Genomic DNA, 20,025 nt, shown 5'->3' on the forward strand with positions numbered 1-20,025 from the left:
AAGGAGTCAATTACGTTGGAATGCGAGAGGTTTATAAACATTTATAGAAATAAAATAAACTATTTACCCATTATTTATATAATTTTAAATAAATACGCTATTTTCAGTTTTGTACAATTTTAGGTGGAGCTTTAATACCATTCACGTTTATATCTATTTGGGAAATGACACATTCGTTAAATGCGGCAACTTTATCAGCTTCTTTAGTACTATTTGGTGAGTATAATTTACTAAGAACATATTTTAAATTTAATGTACCTACCTATAACAGAATGTATTGTTGAAGACCATTAAAAATTGTATTTTATTTTTCCAGATGTTGGAACATTAACATTAACTCAATATATTTTGCTCGATCCCATACTGTTGTTCTTTATGTTAGCATCATTTGTAGGGATTTGCAAATTTCGGTCTGCTGCTTTATCGTAAGTTATATTTTATTTAAATTTTGTTTTTTCAAATTTTTTGTTTTTTTGTCATCGTTAATTTCTTTATCTTAAATAATTCTAGTGAATTTAGAGTTAATTGGTGGTTTTGGTTAATATTTACTGGTGTAACCATGGCCTGTTGTGTATGTGTTAAGTTTGTTGGATTATTTCAAGTGACATTTATTGGATTGATGACAATAGTTGATCTATGGTTTATACTTGGAAAACTTTCAAAGCCAATAGTAATTTATAAAAATATATTAAATGTATTACATCATATTTAAAATAATTATTATTTTCTTTTAATTTAGAGTTATACTGTGAAACATTTTGTAGCAAGATTTGTTTGTCTTATAATTTTACCAATACTAGTGTATGTTGGATTTTTTTACATACATCTATTTATACTCAATAAAAGTGGTAATGGCGATGGTTTCTATAGTTCTGCTTTTCAATCAAAATTACAAGGAAATTCATTACACAACGCTAGTATGCCAAAAGGTTGTGTACATAAATATATTTATTTTTTAAATGAATGAAGTTCATATTATTTTGATTTATAATATAATATTTTAGATGTATCATTTGGGGCAATAGTAACATTAAAAAATCATAGAACTGGTGGTGGATATTTACATTCACATTGGCATCTTTATCCAGAGAATGTTGGGGCCAAACAACAACAGGTAAGAAGAAGTTTAATTAATATTGTAACCATAGGTCCACTATGGAAGAGAGACTGAATAGTCTGGAACTTTTTTTGTGAGGCGAAATACTAAATAAGTTAATGCATTTCAAACACAAGTTAAATGTTTATTTTTGAATTTTTTCATTTAATCTGATTTAGTCCTGGGACTTGTTAGATATTTGGAAATTATATAAAATCATAGTGTAAATTGGTATAATATTCAAGGCTGGGCATTAATGAGTTAAAAATTTAAAGTTAAGTTAACAAGTTAATTTTATATTAATTTAACCAGTTACTTTTGGATTTTCATTAACTTACCTGTTAACTTACTACATTTCTTTCTTAATTAATGTGAAATTAACGAGTTAATTTTTCATTTCAAGAAGTTAAGTTAATTTATTTTGTTTAAATTTTATTATATTTCACTATTTCAGTCTATATCATTTTCATGCCAAAAAATATTTACCGTGAATTGTTTAAAGTAAAAAATGTATATTATTTGAGTTTAACTAATATGGAAATACTGTTTAAAGTATAAACACTATAGTCTATAATTTAGTTTTGGGTTTGTAAAAATGTAGTAGTCTAATGTTGTATAAACAAATTAACTTTTTTTTAATTTAATAAAAAGTTAACAAAAAGTGTATATTAACTTTTAACTTAACTGAATTAACCTATAGTTAAATTAACTTTAAACTTTTTGTTATTAGTGCATATTAACTTAACTTAACTGAATTAAAAAAAATCATTAACTTGCTCAGCCTTGATAATATTTATATAATATTATTATCTATAGTAACTGGGAAACAACATAGTAGGCGAGTGATATAGTTTATTATAGTTCATGTCTCTAACTATAGCCCTTGATAAGTATAATACACTCATTGACCTTAAAGTAGTCATTAATAATGTTTTTCTGGTTACTAAATAGACCATAGCATAATGATTATTGGTTAATGTGTCATGAGTTAATTTTTGTGTAGTATGTAAGACTTGTATTACAAACTGAAACAGTTAAATTAATCACAAAAAAGTATTCAACATTTAAGTTAATGTAATAATTAAGAATGTTTTTACTTATGTATGATTACTTAATTGTTATTCATTTTTAATATCTAAATATTGCTTTACAAACTCATATGGGTCTATGATTGTATTACATTTAATGGGATTGTGCATGCATAATAGATTTTTTATTTTTCTTCAATTAGATTACTACTTATGCGCATAAAGACGAAAACAATCGATGGTTAGTAAAACTTTACAATGATGATGAAAAAATAAATTTCAATGACACTGTAAGATATATAAAACATGGAGATATGATAAGACTGGAACATGTACCAACAAGGCGAAATTTACATTCACACCGCGAACCGGCTCCGATAACAAAAAAACATTATCAAGTCACCGGTTATGGAGAGGTAATAGTGTAATAACACTAAAAACAATATTTTTATATTTGAGTAGAAAAAAGTAATGTATAATTATTAATATAAGTTGTATGGTTAATAATATTTTTATAAAAATATATAATAATTACTAATCCTCAATAATATTCTTTTAGAATGGAACTGGTGATTACAATGATGTTTGGAAAGTATTTGTCGATGGTGGTTCAGATGGTAATGTTGTCTCAGCAGTAACAAGTAAAATCAAATTAGTTCATGTTCTTCAACATTGTGTGCTCACAACAAGTAACAAGCAATTGCCTAAATGGTGACTTATTTTTTTGATTTAACTATTATGATAATGATTATGAATGAGAAGCTTTATAAATTTTTTTACTATATTCCAAGTCACGAGAGAAGTAACCCGTGTCCCGACTAAAATCAAGGTCGAATCCACGCATCCTCACCTATTTAATTTGACGCCATTGCACGATCATGACCGTAAACGTTATATAGTAATACTATTAGTATGCACCATGTTGTAAAGTGAGGGAAACTGGCCTCGGAACGGTTGCTATCGTCAGTCTGCATGCACTTAGCGCTTTACTTCTCTTGTGGCACGGAGTATAACAATTTTATTTTCAAAATTACAAGAGTGATAGGTTATAAATGGGTGCAGAGTAATTATTTATCTTAGTCTATTTATAATATGCTATAAATTATTTTTATTAATTTTCCATACGTCATTGAGCAATGCTATCTTTTGGTAATAATCTTACAATCACAAAAACCGGGTGTGCAGAGCGTGCCGCACACAAATGTCCTATTTTTCTTGTTTTCTAGAGCATTTAAATCCGCTCCCAAATTATAAGTATGTATTATTTTTATATACATAACATTGTTTGTATTTTATTTTATTTTAAGGGCATTTGAACAGCATGAAGTCACATGTAGTCCAAATCTAAGGGATACAAATTCATATTGGAATGTCGAGGATAACATAAATCCTAAGCGTAAGTTAAAATATAATTTCATAAGAATTTATTTAATGAATTTGTATATTATGATCTATATAAAAAAAAGAAACAAACACTTATATATTATTTTTCTATTTATTTTAGTTCCAAATGTCAGTTTTGAAGTATATTCCCCAAATTTCTTTGCCAGATTCATTGAATCACATGCTGTTATGTTCCAAGGGAATGCTGGTCTTAAACCAAAGGAAGGAGAAGTAACATCTAAGCCATGGCAATGGCCAATAAACTATAAGGTTTTACTTCATTTTATACATTCAATTCCATATTTATGTACACATAATATAAAATTATAATATTACAGGGACAATTCTTTTCTGGTAACAATTATAAAATTTATTTGCTTGGAAACCCAGTTATATGGTGGGGAAATATAGTGGTTATGGTACTGTACAATTTAATTTCAGTTTGGAAAGCCATTATCAATAAACGCAGGAATAATCAAAATGAAGCTGGTGAGCATAAAACTAAATTTTCCATTTCTATATAAAATTAATATTTTTCAAATTATAGTTGCAGATTCTAATCAACAGTTACTGACCACTTGTAACTGGCTATTTATTGGATGGGGACTACACTATATACCGTTTTACGCAATGGGTAGAGTCTTGTACTTCCATCACTATTTTTCAGCATTTTTATATAGCTCAATGTTAACAGGTTAGTATAAGATAAAAAATATATATAGACCATAAAAAGTAATAAATAATACCACTTAGGTGTAACTATCAGTTATTTATTGGAAATAATTAAGACATCCAAGCCAACTCTTATTCGGAAAACAATTTATGATGGACTCATTGGACTTATCTATGCATCGGCCATTTATAGGTAAATATTATTAAAAAATTTAAATTTACCTATTTTAAGTGTGTATTATGTATTTTCCAGTTTTTATCTATACTCTCCTCTTGCTTATGGTATGTCAGGACCAGTTTCCACAGAACAAAATAGTACAATGTTTGGATTACGCTGGCTTGATTCTTGGGAATTCTAGAACATCTCTATTTATACTAGACTTCAATATTATTATAGTATTTAATTTATTTAATTATGAACAATTTTTATTTTTGTTATAATTTGCATATCATATTTTTTATACAGTCAGTCAATTTATCCAGTATTATTTTTTACAAATATATTATTTAATTTTGTCAAATTTATTGTGTAGTCATCAAGTTGAATTTGATTTTTAGTGTTATATTTTAGAAATTTCAGGATCAAACTGAGCTTAGAATAATTGCATGTTATATGTAATTTCACTCCTTCTATATCCTGACACGGCCATACAATATTTTAATTCAAATGTTGCTGTCTGCCACGTCTCATGCTTCTTACCAATCACATATTTACGTATGGGGTCACCTGTAACAGCTAACTGATATAAGTCGGTTGCTTACTGTCTTTTAATGTAAATGAAAACGTAAACAACTTTAGCTCCCATGTCCGCTATCATAGCACCACTGTTATTTTTTTTTTTGCTTACTAGTTACTAGTATTTACTAACTCGGTAGAAACGTACTGCCAGCTGTTTTTTTTTATTAATTTCTTTTGGCAATATTGTAAGAAATATAATAGTAAATATTGACATCACCATACCTCACACAAAGGTTAAAGTTTGTTACACCAGTGTTCGACTATGCAAAGGTGGGCAAGTTGATGAAAATAAATAACTCAAGTTAAGAGGACACAAGATCGATAATTTAAAAATTAACAGTTAACAAATTATAAATTTAACTCAATAAATTAAAAGTTAATATAGAAAAAAATATTAACTTAACTCAGTAAAAAAAAATTAATCTATTTTTTTTAATTAGTATGTAGTTCACATAAAGAGTGAATGTGTCTTTCTAGTTTCTAATTTATAAATTATAAAAAAACAATTTTATTGAACTTTTAGCATAATGTACGCTGTATACCCTTTTACTTTTACTTTACCTACTATTATTTACTAATTCAAACTATACTCATCTCAAATTAATAATTTAACAAATATATTTTTTTATATTGTATAGAAATTGAATGTCATAATACGTGAAGATGAGTACATGATCTTCGTATATATTATAAGTTATATAACATTAAAACATAAAAATAATTGTCTATTTGTAGTTTAAAATTATTAATTTTATTAAAAACATTTATAATTGAAACTCGCATAATATATAATTTATAACTTAATAAAATATATTAATATACACAAAATTATGTTACCAAGAAAATGTTTGTGTTTTTCTATTGGATTATTTTTATTTTATACTGATATAGTAATATTTACGAATAAACAAAAAATTTCAAAATGTTTTCAACTTGATGGATTTTTTTTAAATCAACTGAGAAAAGCTAAGTTATTTAAACTGTAAATTAAACTAGTTAAGTTCATAAGTTGATTAGAAAATAAACTATCTAGTTAAGTTAAAAAGTTAAAAAAAATTAACTTTTTAACTAGTCAATGCCCACCTTTGCGACTATATATGTTGGTATAATAATAAATACGTCACATTCTTAAATCAAAACATGACTAACTTTATTACTCTGGTGATCATAATATGTTTGAAGTTTTGAACTACCATCATAATATTATTATGTCGGTACTGTAATATACTGAATATTATTATGTCGGTATCGTATTTGCTTAGAAACTTATAGGTACTTATAGCAAATGTACGTTTTTACTTTTATTTTTATTTATTGATAATAATATATGTTCTGTAGTGTACTCAGTAGAGTACAAACAACATAATACGTATTTAACTTAATTATTACAGGATGAAGTCTAAGGATGGGGGGGGGGGGGGTGGTGATGTAGGTGATATAGACCATTTTTTCTCATAGTTAATTATTATTAGTTAAAATATACTTTACAAATTTTAATAACACAATTACTAATTAGTATTAAGTCATCATCCAGTTTTACTCAATAGAAATTGATTGGACTGTGGTATCAGCAGTGCAGAAAATATGGTAAAAAAACGTCATAAAACAATTTGAATTTTTAGATAGCAATGATGGATGTCGTTTTAATCAACAACAAGAATTTAAGTCCAATTATAAAATTTCTTATAAAAATGTTGTGAGGGTAAACTTCCTGTATCGACAGCTACACCAGAAAGTATATTTTTGAGTTTAAAGCGGATTAATACTAACTTATTAAATAGATAATAATATATATATCAGTAATTCATGAGTTAATTGATTTTTTTTAAGTTGGTTTTTATATTATGAAAATATATGATTTGGTTCTAAGCCCCACCCAAAAATATTTTCCAGCTAAGGCCTTGTGCCTGCATATAAAACTATAATAAGTAATAAACGAATAACTATAAAAAGTATTACAATTTCAATATAATTTTTTATTTTAACTTATTTAAATCATAACAAAAATAATTTATCGATAAACAATATTACAATAATTAGCACAATAAATAACAATAGGTAGATACAGTTATAATTCACTACAATATACATAGGCACTATATTAAACAATAATTAATAAATGTAAAAAGATCATAAACAATAGATAATAGTATAATCACATTTAATTAGGTACTTTCAAACGGAAATGAATACATTTACAATGTAATATTTTTGGTCAGTGTTGCATATATAAAATAATTAAATATAGGTACTTGTATAACATAAACCATTTACCGAAAAAAAAAAAAACGCAATAAATTAGCATAAAATTAAAAATGATAAATCTAAAAGATGACTCAACTAACCTAGTATTTACAGTTAAACCCATTTCATGTGTTTCACTATATATTATTATTTTTTCCTATATTTGATTGCTAGTCTAATTCTATCAGATTATTATACTACCTGATAGTATTTATATATAAGTTTTAAGTGGACAGTCACTCTAGATTTTTAAAATGTAATAATGCAAAATCAGAGGAAATTATATTTCTTATAAAGAAATTGTTTCCAACCAATATTCTCACTGTGTTCACCAGTATTTTCAATGTGTCTTATACTGACTACTTGGCTCAGTTTACATCTCAAAATTTAAAGATTTTTTAAAGAAATTGAGTCTTTAGTAGGTAGTCCACACTATCCTAGATCAAATGGTTTGACTAAACATTAAAATTGTTTTATTAATATACACAAGCTAGGCCCTAAGTTATGAAAGATAATTATTGTGCAAAACAATTGGAATAAATTACAAAATTCATATAATTGGTATAAAAATTAAAAACAGAAATATACGAAAACGTTAAAATAGGTGCAAAAGATAACAAACAAAAATAAAAAAAATAGTTTAAGCATTGATTATAAATACGGGCCAGTGAGCGATCTATAGTATTTATAATCAATGGTTTAAGTTAAATGGTGATGGAAGGATTCAATTCGATGATACTCTTTATTAGTCCACCGAGAAAGAAGATAGGCCCAGAAAAGTAGCAACATAGGTATAATCATGAAGTTACCCCGCTAGGGTTATGGAGATAATTACTTAACTACCGGAAAAAATGTTGTTAAACTAGCTCAAGTTGCCTAGAACTTGCTGTATGGGAAATTCATTCATCTATAAGAAATGACACAATAGACCATTAGGACAAATTTACCAGACACTAGCAAATCAGGTAGACCACGAAAAACGTCATCAACACAAAAGACAACATTATTTGTAAATCAATAGAATGTATGCCAAGTTTATCTACCTCAATGTTTTCAGCTCAGTAGAAATAAACTGAGGAAAAAAATAGAAAATAGATTAACTGACTCATGTCTGTCAGGCTAATTAACATAATTGAAGGACATAATCTTTGGTCCATTATTACTTGTGGGTTTCATATTCACAAATTGCCAAAACCTAAACTGGTTATTTTTAAAATATGTTACAGCTTAGGTTAGCCGTTAGCATGCTCAATATAATCCCGAAATCACTTTTGGGATACTTATCTAAATTTGGCCTATAGGAACGAGAATTCATTATAATCCAGGGTAAAGAGCAACAACTTAAACTTATTATGAGCATTCTCTTTATGTGCCTAATCTCATTAGAAAACGAAGGCGAAATAGTAGAAAATATTCTAGTTAAATGTACCAAAGAAAAGATAATATATATTTGGCAAGTAAGGAGTATAATATAGCGCCATGTGTGGCACACATACTTTTTGTGGCACATTTTATGTTATTGAATGGCATACTAATAAATTACATATAATTTTTAAATATTTCTTAAATTATGTTTTTCAATATTAAATAAATCATCAAATTTGTAAATATTATATTATACAACAATTATTGTGTCAAAATAACATTAATAATGTTATACAATACAACATATTATTAGATTAGAATATAGAATAAAGTCAGTCGTGTCATAATTGCCATGTTAATTTTTTATGGCACATGCTCTATCTATTTATTTTTTTGGCACAATATGCGAAAAGCTTGGCCACCTGGCTATAGCCTACAGGTATGATAAATTACTGTGGCAGGTTCATTCCAAATCTGGCTACAAAAACAAAACATTTAAGAATTTTTTTAATAAAGAATGAAAAATAGTCTTGGAATAGTACAGAACAAACAGCGTTCGAAAAATTTAAAAAATATATTTTGAAAAATATAAGTAACTATTATTATGAGTATAATATATTATGTAAGTTTAATTTAACATATTATAGTTCTAAATATTATGTAACAGGAGTGAGTTAAGATGATAAAAATATTGAGGATGCATATAAAGAACTTACAGAATAGATAATGTATGATGGAACTAGTGAAGTCAGAGTGATGGACGAACAACTTGTAGTTTTACTAGTGGTTAGTAGTTAGTTAAGAAGAAAATGTAATGGAACTTAACAACACATAATAAAACCATAATTAGATAATAAACTTCGAAGAGGCGGAATGTTTTACGCCAGAACATCAGTTGTTAAAAGAATATTCATTAAGAAGACGTTTCACAGCCATTTGTTGTTTTCATCTTATAAGTGGGTAACATACCAAATTTACGCTCAGGAGAATGCGTTTAGCTTGTTTTAGTTTGGTTTAAAAATTAAAGTGAATTGATCTATTATGAAACTTGATGGTAAGTACATTATCTGTGTTTGTTTGAGGGTTTTGTACAAAAGCTTAATATTTTAGTAAGTTATGTGTATATAATATAGCGTAAATTAAAAATGATCATAACTCACTTAAAAACTGAACTATCGTAAAAAACCCAAATACAAACACAGAAGATAATGCTCTTACCATCAAGTTTCATAATAGGTCGATTCATTCTAATTTTTAAACTAAAGGATCTACACGCACTCTGCTGAGTGTAAATTTGCTTTGTTATGCACTTGTAAGACAGAGACAACAATTTATATCTGTTAGCGTCCTCTTAAGTAGTGGAATGCTTTATAAACAAGTCAGTACTGGCAAGGAATTACAGATTGTGTGCTGTCAGATTTTATGCGGAAAGGATTTGAAGTAAGATTAGATTCAACAGGGGCCATTATACTTGTACTCTAAGAATCAGCATCAAAAATGTCTTCTAGATATCATTCGTTGAATTTAAGGCACAGACCATTTCATGATTTAGATACCAAGTCATGCAAGAATCCAAGGAAATTAACTAACAGATAACCACGTCAAATAACCTATTACCTCCTCTGACTCACACCTATTTCATATACTCTCACTTCAGGACATTAAACATTTCACCAACAATTACATTCTAAATCAATATGTGGTCAACCCAAATCACTAAACTGAATGAAATAAAAACCACCATCCTTCCATAAATAACCATTACTTCATACAAACTGAATGAAATAAAAACCACCATCCTTCCGTAGACAACCATTACTCCTTACAAACAACAGGAAGCAACTCTAAATAAAACTCCGAATAGGCCACACATGGTCAATCCACAGGGCACAGACACCTGCGGAACCAGATGAATTGCATAAACCCGTAGAAATACTTACACTCAAACACATAATTTGCCACTGCCGAAACTACAGTAACATCAGAGCCAACCTCGAAATAACTGACAATGTCCAAAAATGAAGCTCTGAACAGGCAATATAAACACTGACTTAAAATTTGTTAATTAGTTATGTATAATTTGAAATAATGTAGTAGAAGTAAAATTAAAGCCTACATTTTTTACAGTAATAGAAAAAAGTAAGCATCACGTAAAATACATTAAAAGATTTACAAAAGTACACAAAAAAAACTATATGCACCTGCATACAAATTAAAGAAAATCTACAATATTTTTTAATCCAAAGCCACATTTTATATCAGAAATAATTAGGTTAAACAAATACTGAAAGTATTAATATACAACAATATGTAAAGGAGTTAAAAATTTTAAAGCGATTGATACTTTGGAACTGTTGACTAAATATCTAAGATATAACTTAGTAATAGGTATATTTAAAAATAAATTAAAACAAAGTTTTAGGTTAATGAAAGCTTAAGAATTTGCTTTTTAAAATGCATTAAAAGAAGAATTTAAAAAGACAAACTTGCTGAAAAATACACTGAAGAGTTGAAAACTAAAATAGGTACCATAGAGATGAAAAGTACAAAATACTACTCAAACATAGAAAGGAGCTCAGTGGAATATCAAGGTTACACTCAGCAGAACGAGCAATAATAAAATAGACGAAATAAAAAAGTACTTATGTTTCAGAGAACAACAACTACAAATTATTCCAGGTACAAGGAGTTTTTGTGTAAGGCATGTTATAAAGTTGCTAATTAAAACTCATAATTATAGAATTAGAAAACCTAAAAAAACAAATTGGTGAAAGTGAGGTTAGTAACAAAGAAACTGATAATTAAAGTACACAATATGATCAACTAGTTTAAAATTTGTACAAGTTATGATATCATTTAACAAATTATGATAAAATAAAATAAAATAATAGAACCAATCAAATTAAAAGATTTAGAGAGAATAAAATGGTAGAAATAGAATTAGATAGATGTTTCGTAGTTTTTGTCATGTCTGAAATGGACTACATTGCAAAATTTAAGAAATAAATCTTAAAAGAATAGAATAATACTTTAGTATTATACAAAAGAAACGGTTGAGACCAAGAATCATAAGAGATAATGTGAAACACAAATAAAAATAACTTAAAGGCAACTAGTATTATATCACAAAAGATGTAGGCCCAATGTTAATAGACAGATAATGGACAAGTAAAATCTACTCGATACCAGACTAGTTTGTAAACTAAAAACCATTGAAACGTATAACATAATATTAAATATATCCAGTGTGTTACAAATTTATATGATACAACAAATATTTAATAAATTTCCAGAAAAATTATGTAACTTGATAATTTTATTTTTTATTTATTTTTATTTATTCTTCAGGAAGATAATGGGCCCCTCTGAACATGTAGGAAATCGAAAAAAAACATTTCAAAAAGAATATACCATATTTAAATATATACAATAACGGATGAACCATACATCATTGAACACTCATTATTCAAAAAAGTATTAATGTTTTTAAAAAATATTTTTTTACATGGTTTCAAGTTGTTACTAAATGTTTTTTTTAAAATTATATTTAAATATTTTTTATTCCTTTATAAATAATCTTTCTATAAAGATATACTTCCCCAGTGGCCCAGTTAAAATTTTTGGAAAATTAAAAGAGGTCTACAGTTTTCAACTTCTGATTTATGCCATGCATACTTAAAGTCTACAAAATAGTAAACGTAATTAACTGCCATCAGCACACACAAGTGGGTTTATGTATACAAGAGAGTTCCATCAATAAATGCATCTGTGGGAATATTCTTTAACAAATTCAGGAAATAGTTTAAATAGAAACTGAAACGAATCATCAAAATATACATTGATGAACATGAAATAGTTATATTAGTGAAAGGGAATATTTACAGGCCTTTGAAGAAGTATTGAAATTACTTCAGGGTGTCAAAGCAGGTTTTACAAATTGTTTGCAATTCTATCAAATTAGAAAATTACATTTTGTTTTTAGTTACCATCTTAATTATAATACTTTCCACTAATTTAATGCCAGATATCTATTATTAGATTACCAGATTATTATTATTATTATATCAGAAAAAAATTACTTCATAGGAAAAACTCTCACACCTCGTTGATATGTCAGATTATGATCTTTTAAGATGAGAACTTTTGGTAGGTTGGATCAAAGCCCGAATTTCAATGTACTTTAAATAGTGACAGAAAAATAGCAAACATTGTGCATTATTCAAATACCAATTTTAGCTAATATTATAGTTTTATGAAAATAGGGCTTTGATCAAACCTGCAAAATGTTCTCTTTAATTAAATAAAAAAAATATTAACAAAACCGTACTATTTTAAAGGGAGTGAGAGTTTTGCCTATAACACAAGTTTTTGTACTATAAACATACTGACTTCGACAACCTTCACAAAATTAACTGTAAACAAAAATAAATGTATAAAGATGAATGTAAGCAAGAATACCAAATAGCATTTACACAACATTACAGGAAAGTGGGTAAAGAAGCTTTAGCAAAACTATTTGAAGTCAACAATATAACCCATTTTTATATGGTTGGAAATGTACTGAACATTGTGGCTATATACTAATACTAGCCAGTAAAAGCTGAAAAATATAATATTATTCGCACTTTCACTAAAAACGTTTTATAAAATCTAAGATGTACAAATCATGACAGTAAAAGCTAATTGATTCAAAACAGAAAACTAATAAGATTTTTTACTAATAAATAAATATTAATAACTAAGTTATATACCAAGGAATTAAATTGAATTATACATTTATTTATTAACATACATATAAAAACGTTTACTGTTCCGATTTGATCGTCTTAGGTTGAACAAAAACCTATTTTATTAACTAATAGCGTAACATTCTTAATTTACTAACTCAAGTAAGCTAACCTTTAGTTAAGTACCAACCACAAGGTTTTGTTTGGTCCTTTAAGTGAATAGCGCTAAGCTTAATGCATTAATTACCTGGCTACATTTAATATTATTTTAGTTCATTATATTGATCAGTTTTTAAACGATTGTGCAATACATAGTTCCGTAAGAGACCTTTTAAAATCATTGAGATCAGATATTTTAATATAATTTCAAATTTATCGTGTAGCTCTAGTCCAAGATTTGAACTTCAAAATATTTCACAATCTATACCTGTAAACGCAATTACAGTAAGGCAATAAAAAATGAAAAACAATATTGGGTTTGAAAAATGTCATTAAAATCATCTGAGAATTGATCGATCTGATTTTTTTTGACACATAACAACAGTAGCATAAATTATTTTTAGTCGTCGCTCGAGTGCGCGGTAATGTGGTAGAGTAAGAAGAGATAAGGTTTCATGCACGTCCAACATACTTTGTAATATGTTTGTGAATGTTCCGCCTTTAATTGACTTAAGTCTTTCCCATGTCTTCAGACGGATTCTGATCATAAAATTAAACAAGAACAATGAGTAGTAAATATACATATATACATATATGAGCAATAAATATTACTGATACAATATAAATATCTTATATTATATATATTTATTGTATTATCGCAATAGATTTAGATAACTACGCCAATATGCTATATTATATAATTATACTTACATGCAACATTGATAAAGTGGAGCCAATATGTCAATATGATCCTTGTAAGGATTCCCAAAACTGTTACAAACATTTTTTATTGTTATTAATACTAAGCAAGAGAATAAATATAAACAGTGAAGCTTTATGTATCTTTAAATTGTAATATATAAGGCACAGTATCTATACATTAAATTAGATGTAGGATATAAATATTAAAATCAATAATTGGTATTCTGTATCTGTATGGCTGAATCTACAACACTAAACTGTAGAAAACTGAAAAATCTATATATAATAAATCTATCTACCTCATGTATCAAATTTCAGCCAATTTTTCTATTTTAAGCTAAAATAAGAATTAAATCACACAAAAATATTAGATCCAATCAGGCGTATAGTTATTCAGTTTTAGAAGTACATATTAATAATGTAATGATATAAAAAAATTAGCATTACTTGAAAGTAGGTTTAAATGTAACATAGTGCTTTATTTTCTTGAATAATACCTATTGTAAGCAGTAAAATTGTTTGAAAAATTGCATGCAACACAATTGAAAAATGAAACAAAACTCAAACTTTGGAAATTTGAAGATCATTTTTGGAATTACAAAGGTATTTGTTTAGAAAATTAACAAAAAAAATAAGTAGCATCCAGTGGAATAGCCAGGAATTTTATATGGTGGGAGGGGGCTAAGTATACAAATACAATATGTCTTTTATTTACACTTTTTATTTTTTTTATTAATTTTATTAACAGTCAATGGGGTGGGTGGTAGCATCTGTTTTTAACCCGTCGTTGGTGACATTAATATTTTCATATCATTAGTGACGTGTTAGTGTTTCGCTCACATTTAATTATTTTTGGAAAGGTGAAATTGGGAAAACTGGACTGACTAATCTATAAGTAGTACATTACAACGTAATCTAAATCAGTTTTAAAACTATTATCGCATTACTAGGTCGATCAGTATGATGGAAGAAATATTGGTATGTTTTGGCTAAAATAACTGGCCGCCGTCGGACCGCCGATCCCCGGCGAGCAAATACTGGTAACCGTCTACATTTGATGGTAATAAGACGGAAAGTTTATATATAGATTAGTTATTTTCCACGTATTTATTTCCATAAGTAACTTGTATGAGCATACTAAAAATATTGATATAAGCAAAATAATTTGAAGCCAATGGTTCCCAAAATAACAGTTATGTGAGCGAAATGCTCATAGCGTCACCAACGACGGGTTAATAAAATCTTGACCATTTTAAGCAATTAGAAATTGTTTTTAACATAATTAGTGATCAAAATATAATGTTTAGTAATTTCAGTAACGGTAAACAGTTAGAAACAGCTGATTTAGATATTTTAGTTTATCTTATAATAAATCTGATTTCAAACAGCTAAAATTATTAATTATGAACGCTTCATACCTTTTTCCATTATCTATGAGAAGAATGGTATTATTAAATTGTTCCACAACTTCATATCTATGTCGATCTCCGTTTCCAATAATAAAATCAAAAATAGATACATCAATAAAATCTAAGATTCTTTCAGAATTATAGTTAGATTTAATACTATCACAGTAATCATTATCGTCCTCCCATCTGAAACAAATGATTAAATCAATTTATAATACATACTTAAGTACTTATCCCTTTCACTGATCCAGTATTTTTGTTAGTTTTAATACAAGTATAACAAGCATATTTGTGTATCATATGACTTCTAGGGGAGGGGAGGAAAGGGGCAATATCCTTTTGGTTTTTTTTTTACTATTTATCCACTTAAGCCTATACAGATGGAAAAACATGTATCCAATAATACGATTTGTAGGGCGTGATTTTAATTTATAAGCACTGAACTTCTAATCAAATTTTAATTTTTTTTTTTTTTAATAAATGATTAGTAAATTATTTAAAATTTTTTGTATATTTTAAATTAGGAAGGTTTACCTAATAAAACATTGCATTAAAAAAAAAAAATGTTATATGTAAATCAATCATTATTAAATATGAGATAGCGTCAATTTTATAGTTTTAAAAAATATATTTTAAACCTGGCTCTTTTGTTTTCAATATATGTCCTCCTCCAAGGATGCAAATGTTGTTTAAGCTTGATATTTGATGGCAGATGAAATATTGCTGCTCCTTCTAGACGTTCACTTTTTGTACATACTGGATCTTCGCGTTTACAATAATAACATTTGCCATAAACACATGTCTCCTTGGTTGTTGCTTATTACACCAAAAAATAAATATTAAATAAGTTCAAAATCACATTGATAGTATATGCAAATAGGATTTAATAATACAAATAATATACTTAAAAATATATTACTTTAAGTTATTTCAGTTCATATGCAATGAAAAGAAAAAAATAATTAAATTTGGTTTTATTTTACTACTATTATAAGTTAAATAAATAAATTATATAATTCTACGGGAGATCCAGAAGCTGATATAGCTATACAAAATGATAATTTTCAGGACACACCTTTTTAATTTTTTTAAAAATCAAAAGTAATTAAATGCTCACATTGCAAATTTAACATTATTTTTAGTAACAATTATGCTCATAAAATAAATTATTGACAAAAATTGATTAATTAATAATTAAATAAAAAAAAATGTAATGCAGAAATCAACTTTTGCCGTAAACATATTCTTGCAAAAATCATATAACATATCATATTACTTGTATTTATTATTGTAATAAAGAAGTATAATATTATTGTTAATTTATTATAATCAAAAGTATTCATAAAAAAAAATACGTAACTAAAAAAGTGGCAAAATATGTTATATGAATATTATACCAATATATGATAACTGATTGTTTTGATTTAATGTATCATATTTAGTCAGAAAAAAAACCACACCCCAACAAAGTTGATAACTGATATATTTTGTAATGATTATATTATAATAACATTTTTAGTCAATCATTTGCTATCATGTTATATATACATCATGTATTATTATTTATTATATATCATGTTTTCCACAATAATTATACATGATCCATGTTGATAGTATATTAGTAATATTTTGTATTACTCATTAAATATTTTACCTGGAAAAACCATATTTTGACATAATAAAATATTCATCTCAAATAACAGATATCATATAAAACCCCAAAATCAAATTTTTTGCAGATATCAACTTCTGGCTCTTTACCACAGATTTGTATACAAATTAGTCATTTAAGTTAACAAAAACTAATAGAAGGTAACTTACAATTGATATACATTGTTTTTTTTAATCCAATATTTGCTGTTTCGTGCAATTCTGTTGAGTCTAAGATTCGTTTCACCACAATTGGAACACGTGGAAATCCAAGAATAAGAGAAATATAAAATGCTATTATTTCACCATTATAACGATCTTTACCAGCATACACACTTCCTTCAATAACCTCAGACTCTAGATACCTTAAACATATACATGACATTTATAAAGACTAACTTATACACTCTTTAAAAATAATAATTGTTTGAATTCCATAAATATACGTTATAATTTAAATTACTATGCTTAAATAATATTTTAATTAAATGTACATACCATTTTGGTTTAAATAAGACTTCTTGTTTATTTTCAAACATAAGTATTAACTTGAGCTGGGTTCCTTTAAAAGCATTATATGTCTTGATTATTTTTGATGTTTTTAATAAGTTTATAGTTGATCCGAGATATGGTGTACCATAAAGAGGCATGAGTCCATTTTGATTCATTACCTATACAATTGATTTAAAAAGTAGATATTAAAATTGTATTTTTAACTAAACTAAAAGACAGGCATAATGCAATAGTTAATTTTAGTTGTGATGTTTATTATATTTAATCTGATATTAAATCTTATATAATAATAAGTAATAATGGCACGTACAGTATTAAATCATCTATTATAAAAAAATGTATTTTATTTTATTTCTGTCTTTTTATAGTATAGTTTGAAATTGAAATTGTTACCTAAGTCAAAATTGTTTCCTCTGTAGATATCCATACAAATATTATAATATTATAAAAAAAAATGAATTTATGGTATAAATTGTTTAACATGTATAAAATAAAATATACCAAATTTAGTATATTATTAATATTATATTTTAATAATTTAGTAATAATTAAGTCTGAATTTATTAATAGCTTATGCATTTGTTCATAGTTCATGCCACATATTTTTAAAATTATATAAAAATTCAAACAAAATCTTAAATATTGTATAATAATATGAATGTTTTGATAGATACCAGCCTAAAGATAAAATAACATGAATTTTGTTGACAATCTACTTGATAAAGTGTGTTGTTTGCAAAATATGAAAGCGGACACGATTAATGAGTTATTTCCTAACACTGGTAATATTGGAACAAAAACTTTATAGGTACTTACTTTAACAGTAGCAGCAAATAAATCAATATCACCATTGATCTTTAATTTTAAATTACTTAAGAGTATATCAAGTTCTCTTAAAACATTTGACTGAATAGTTGGAACTGGAACATCATATTCTTTGTCAAGTTTACTCAATGCATTCAGAATATTTTGAGAAGCAAAGTATGTTGCATTGTATTTTATTACAACTGGTGTCTAATATTAAAAATCAGTACATTAATAATTAAAAAAAACAACTATTTACTATAGGTACTTTTAAAGAAGTTCCTATAATATAATATACTAGGTACCTAATACTAAAAATATTCTATTTTGATAAAAAAAACTAATTTTTTCAATATTGGGACTTGGGTGTATATGTATTAGGAAAATTAACATTATTTTATATGGTTGATTTATTGTTAATTTAAACTGTCAGAACACTTTTAACTTAAAATGTGTAACCAAGAGCTAAATGTACATAGGTACTAAAATTATTAAGAATCAACCATAGATTGTAATTCTGTAGGATTTTTATATATATATATATATAAATCCTCGGAATAAAATTCTTAAACAAATAAGTAGATAACAATTAATATTTTATTTTTCAATTACTTTGTAATTCTTATCTTATTATAGATATTTAAATTAAGAGTAGTTAATAGTAATTAACACATTGATGTTGATTTGCCCAACTTTAACATATTGTACAAATTTAAAATAATAGTAATATAGGTAGGTAACATAGTATTTAGAATTTTTGACCAGTAATAATAATTTTAATTGATAAAAAGGTTTACTTACTCCTATGGGTGATTCGTCTTTCGAAAAAAAAAACACCAAATAAACATTTAAACACAATACGAGAAAAATGCTCAACAAAGTTATATAATAATATTTATAGTAGCATCTTAGATATATCATAGTTGTTTCTACAAATATGTTTTACTATTAAATAGTTCATTCGGAACAACATTTTTGTACGACTTTTCGCGAAAACATTTTATTCGACTCAATAAGTACTCAAAATGTTAGTATGGTAAGCAATTACACTATTACACAGTTATTAGTTATTATACTAGTAATATAGTAAATTACTAAATTTATTTGCGAAAAATAAGAAAATACTGAATAGTGTGGGTAATAATATGTATAATTAATAAACATTAACGAATGTAGAGTAAAGATTTTGCACTTATCACTTTCCCTGATAAGGAAACCGCAACACTACATGTTAAATTGCCTATGTATTCTATACAAGGGGTTGTGGCTCTAATAATTTTATTCTATTTAACATAGTTTTTAGATATTATAATTCCAAATACCTATGAGGATAAAATATAATAACTGCCCATAATATTGTGTTTGTATAAATTATGAATCTGTAACGTGAAAAAAAGACAAAGTAATTAAAACATACTGCCATGTACATTACACGAATGATGAAATAATAAGGTTTTCAACAGTTTAATTTTAATATTAGTATATGTATATAATATTATAATAGTATCGGATCAAAAGTCAAAGAATTTTATAA

The 20,025-nt window shown here is 26.3% G+C and overlaps 2 protein-coding genes across 2 annotated transcripts; one reads left to right on the forward strand and one right to left on the reverse strand.

Annotated features, from left to right (window-relative positions):
• Positions 1 to 4,701, forward strand: LOC100166249 (protein O-mannosyl-transferase 2; the record flags this gene model as incomplete). The annotated part of the gene is given in 14 exon segments (XM_029488664.1): positions 1 to 29; positions 108 to 216; positions 317 to 425; positions 511 to 670; positions 740 to 929; positions 1,005 to 1,114; positions 2,328 to 2,540; positions 2,684 to 2,835; positions 3,432 to 3,520; positions 3,629 to 3,777; positions 3,846 to 3,996; positions 4,055 to 4,201; positions 4,261 to 4,372; positions 4,433 to 4,701. Coding segments are annotated over 14 exon segments (1,826 nt in total), but the record flags the coding sequence as incomplete, so codon positions are not given.
• Positions 4,702 to 12,651: 7,950 nt separating this feature from the next.
• On the reverse strand, positions 12,652 to 19,633 carry LOC100168293 (glycosaminoglycan xylosylkinase). The gene is made up of 8 exons (XM_001946630.5): positions 19,293 to 19,633; positions 18,504 to 18,701; positions 17,673 to 17,845; positions 17,346 to 17,539; positions 16,163 to 16,340; positions 15,534 to 15,710; positions 14,125 to 14,184; positions 12,652 to 13,953 (listed from the first exon to the last, which is right to left on the reverse strand). Exons 1-8 carry the CDS (start codon positions 19,410 to 19,412, stop codon positions 13,752 to 13,754), a joined length of 1,302 nt encoding a protein of 433 aa, XP_001946665.2. The 5' UTR covers positions 19,413 to 19,633; the 3' UTR covers positions 12,652 to 13,751.
• Positions 19,634 to 20,025: the final 392 nt, after the last annotated feature.

This window comes from Acyrthosiphon pisum, chromosome X, assembly GCF_005508785.2.
Source record: "Acyrthosiphon pisum isolate AL4f chromosome X, pea_aphid_22Mar2018_4r6ur, whole genome shotgun sequence".
Taxonomy (NCBI): domain Eukaryota; kingdom Metazoa; phylum Arthropoda; class Insecta; order Hemiptera; family Aphididae; genus Acyrthosiphon; species Acyrthosiphon pisum.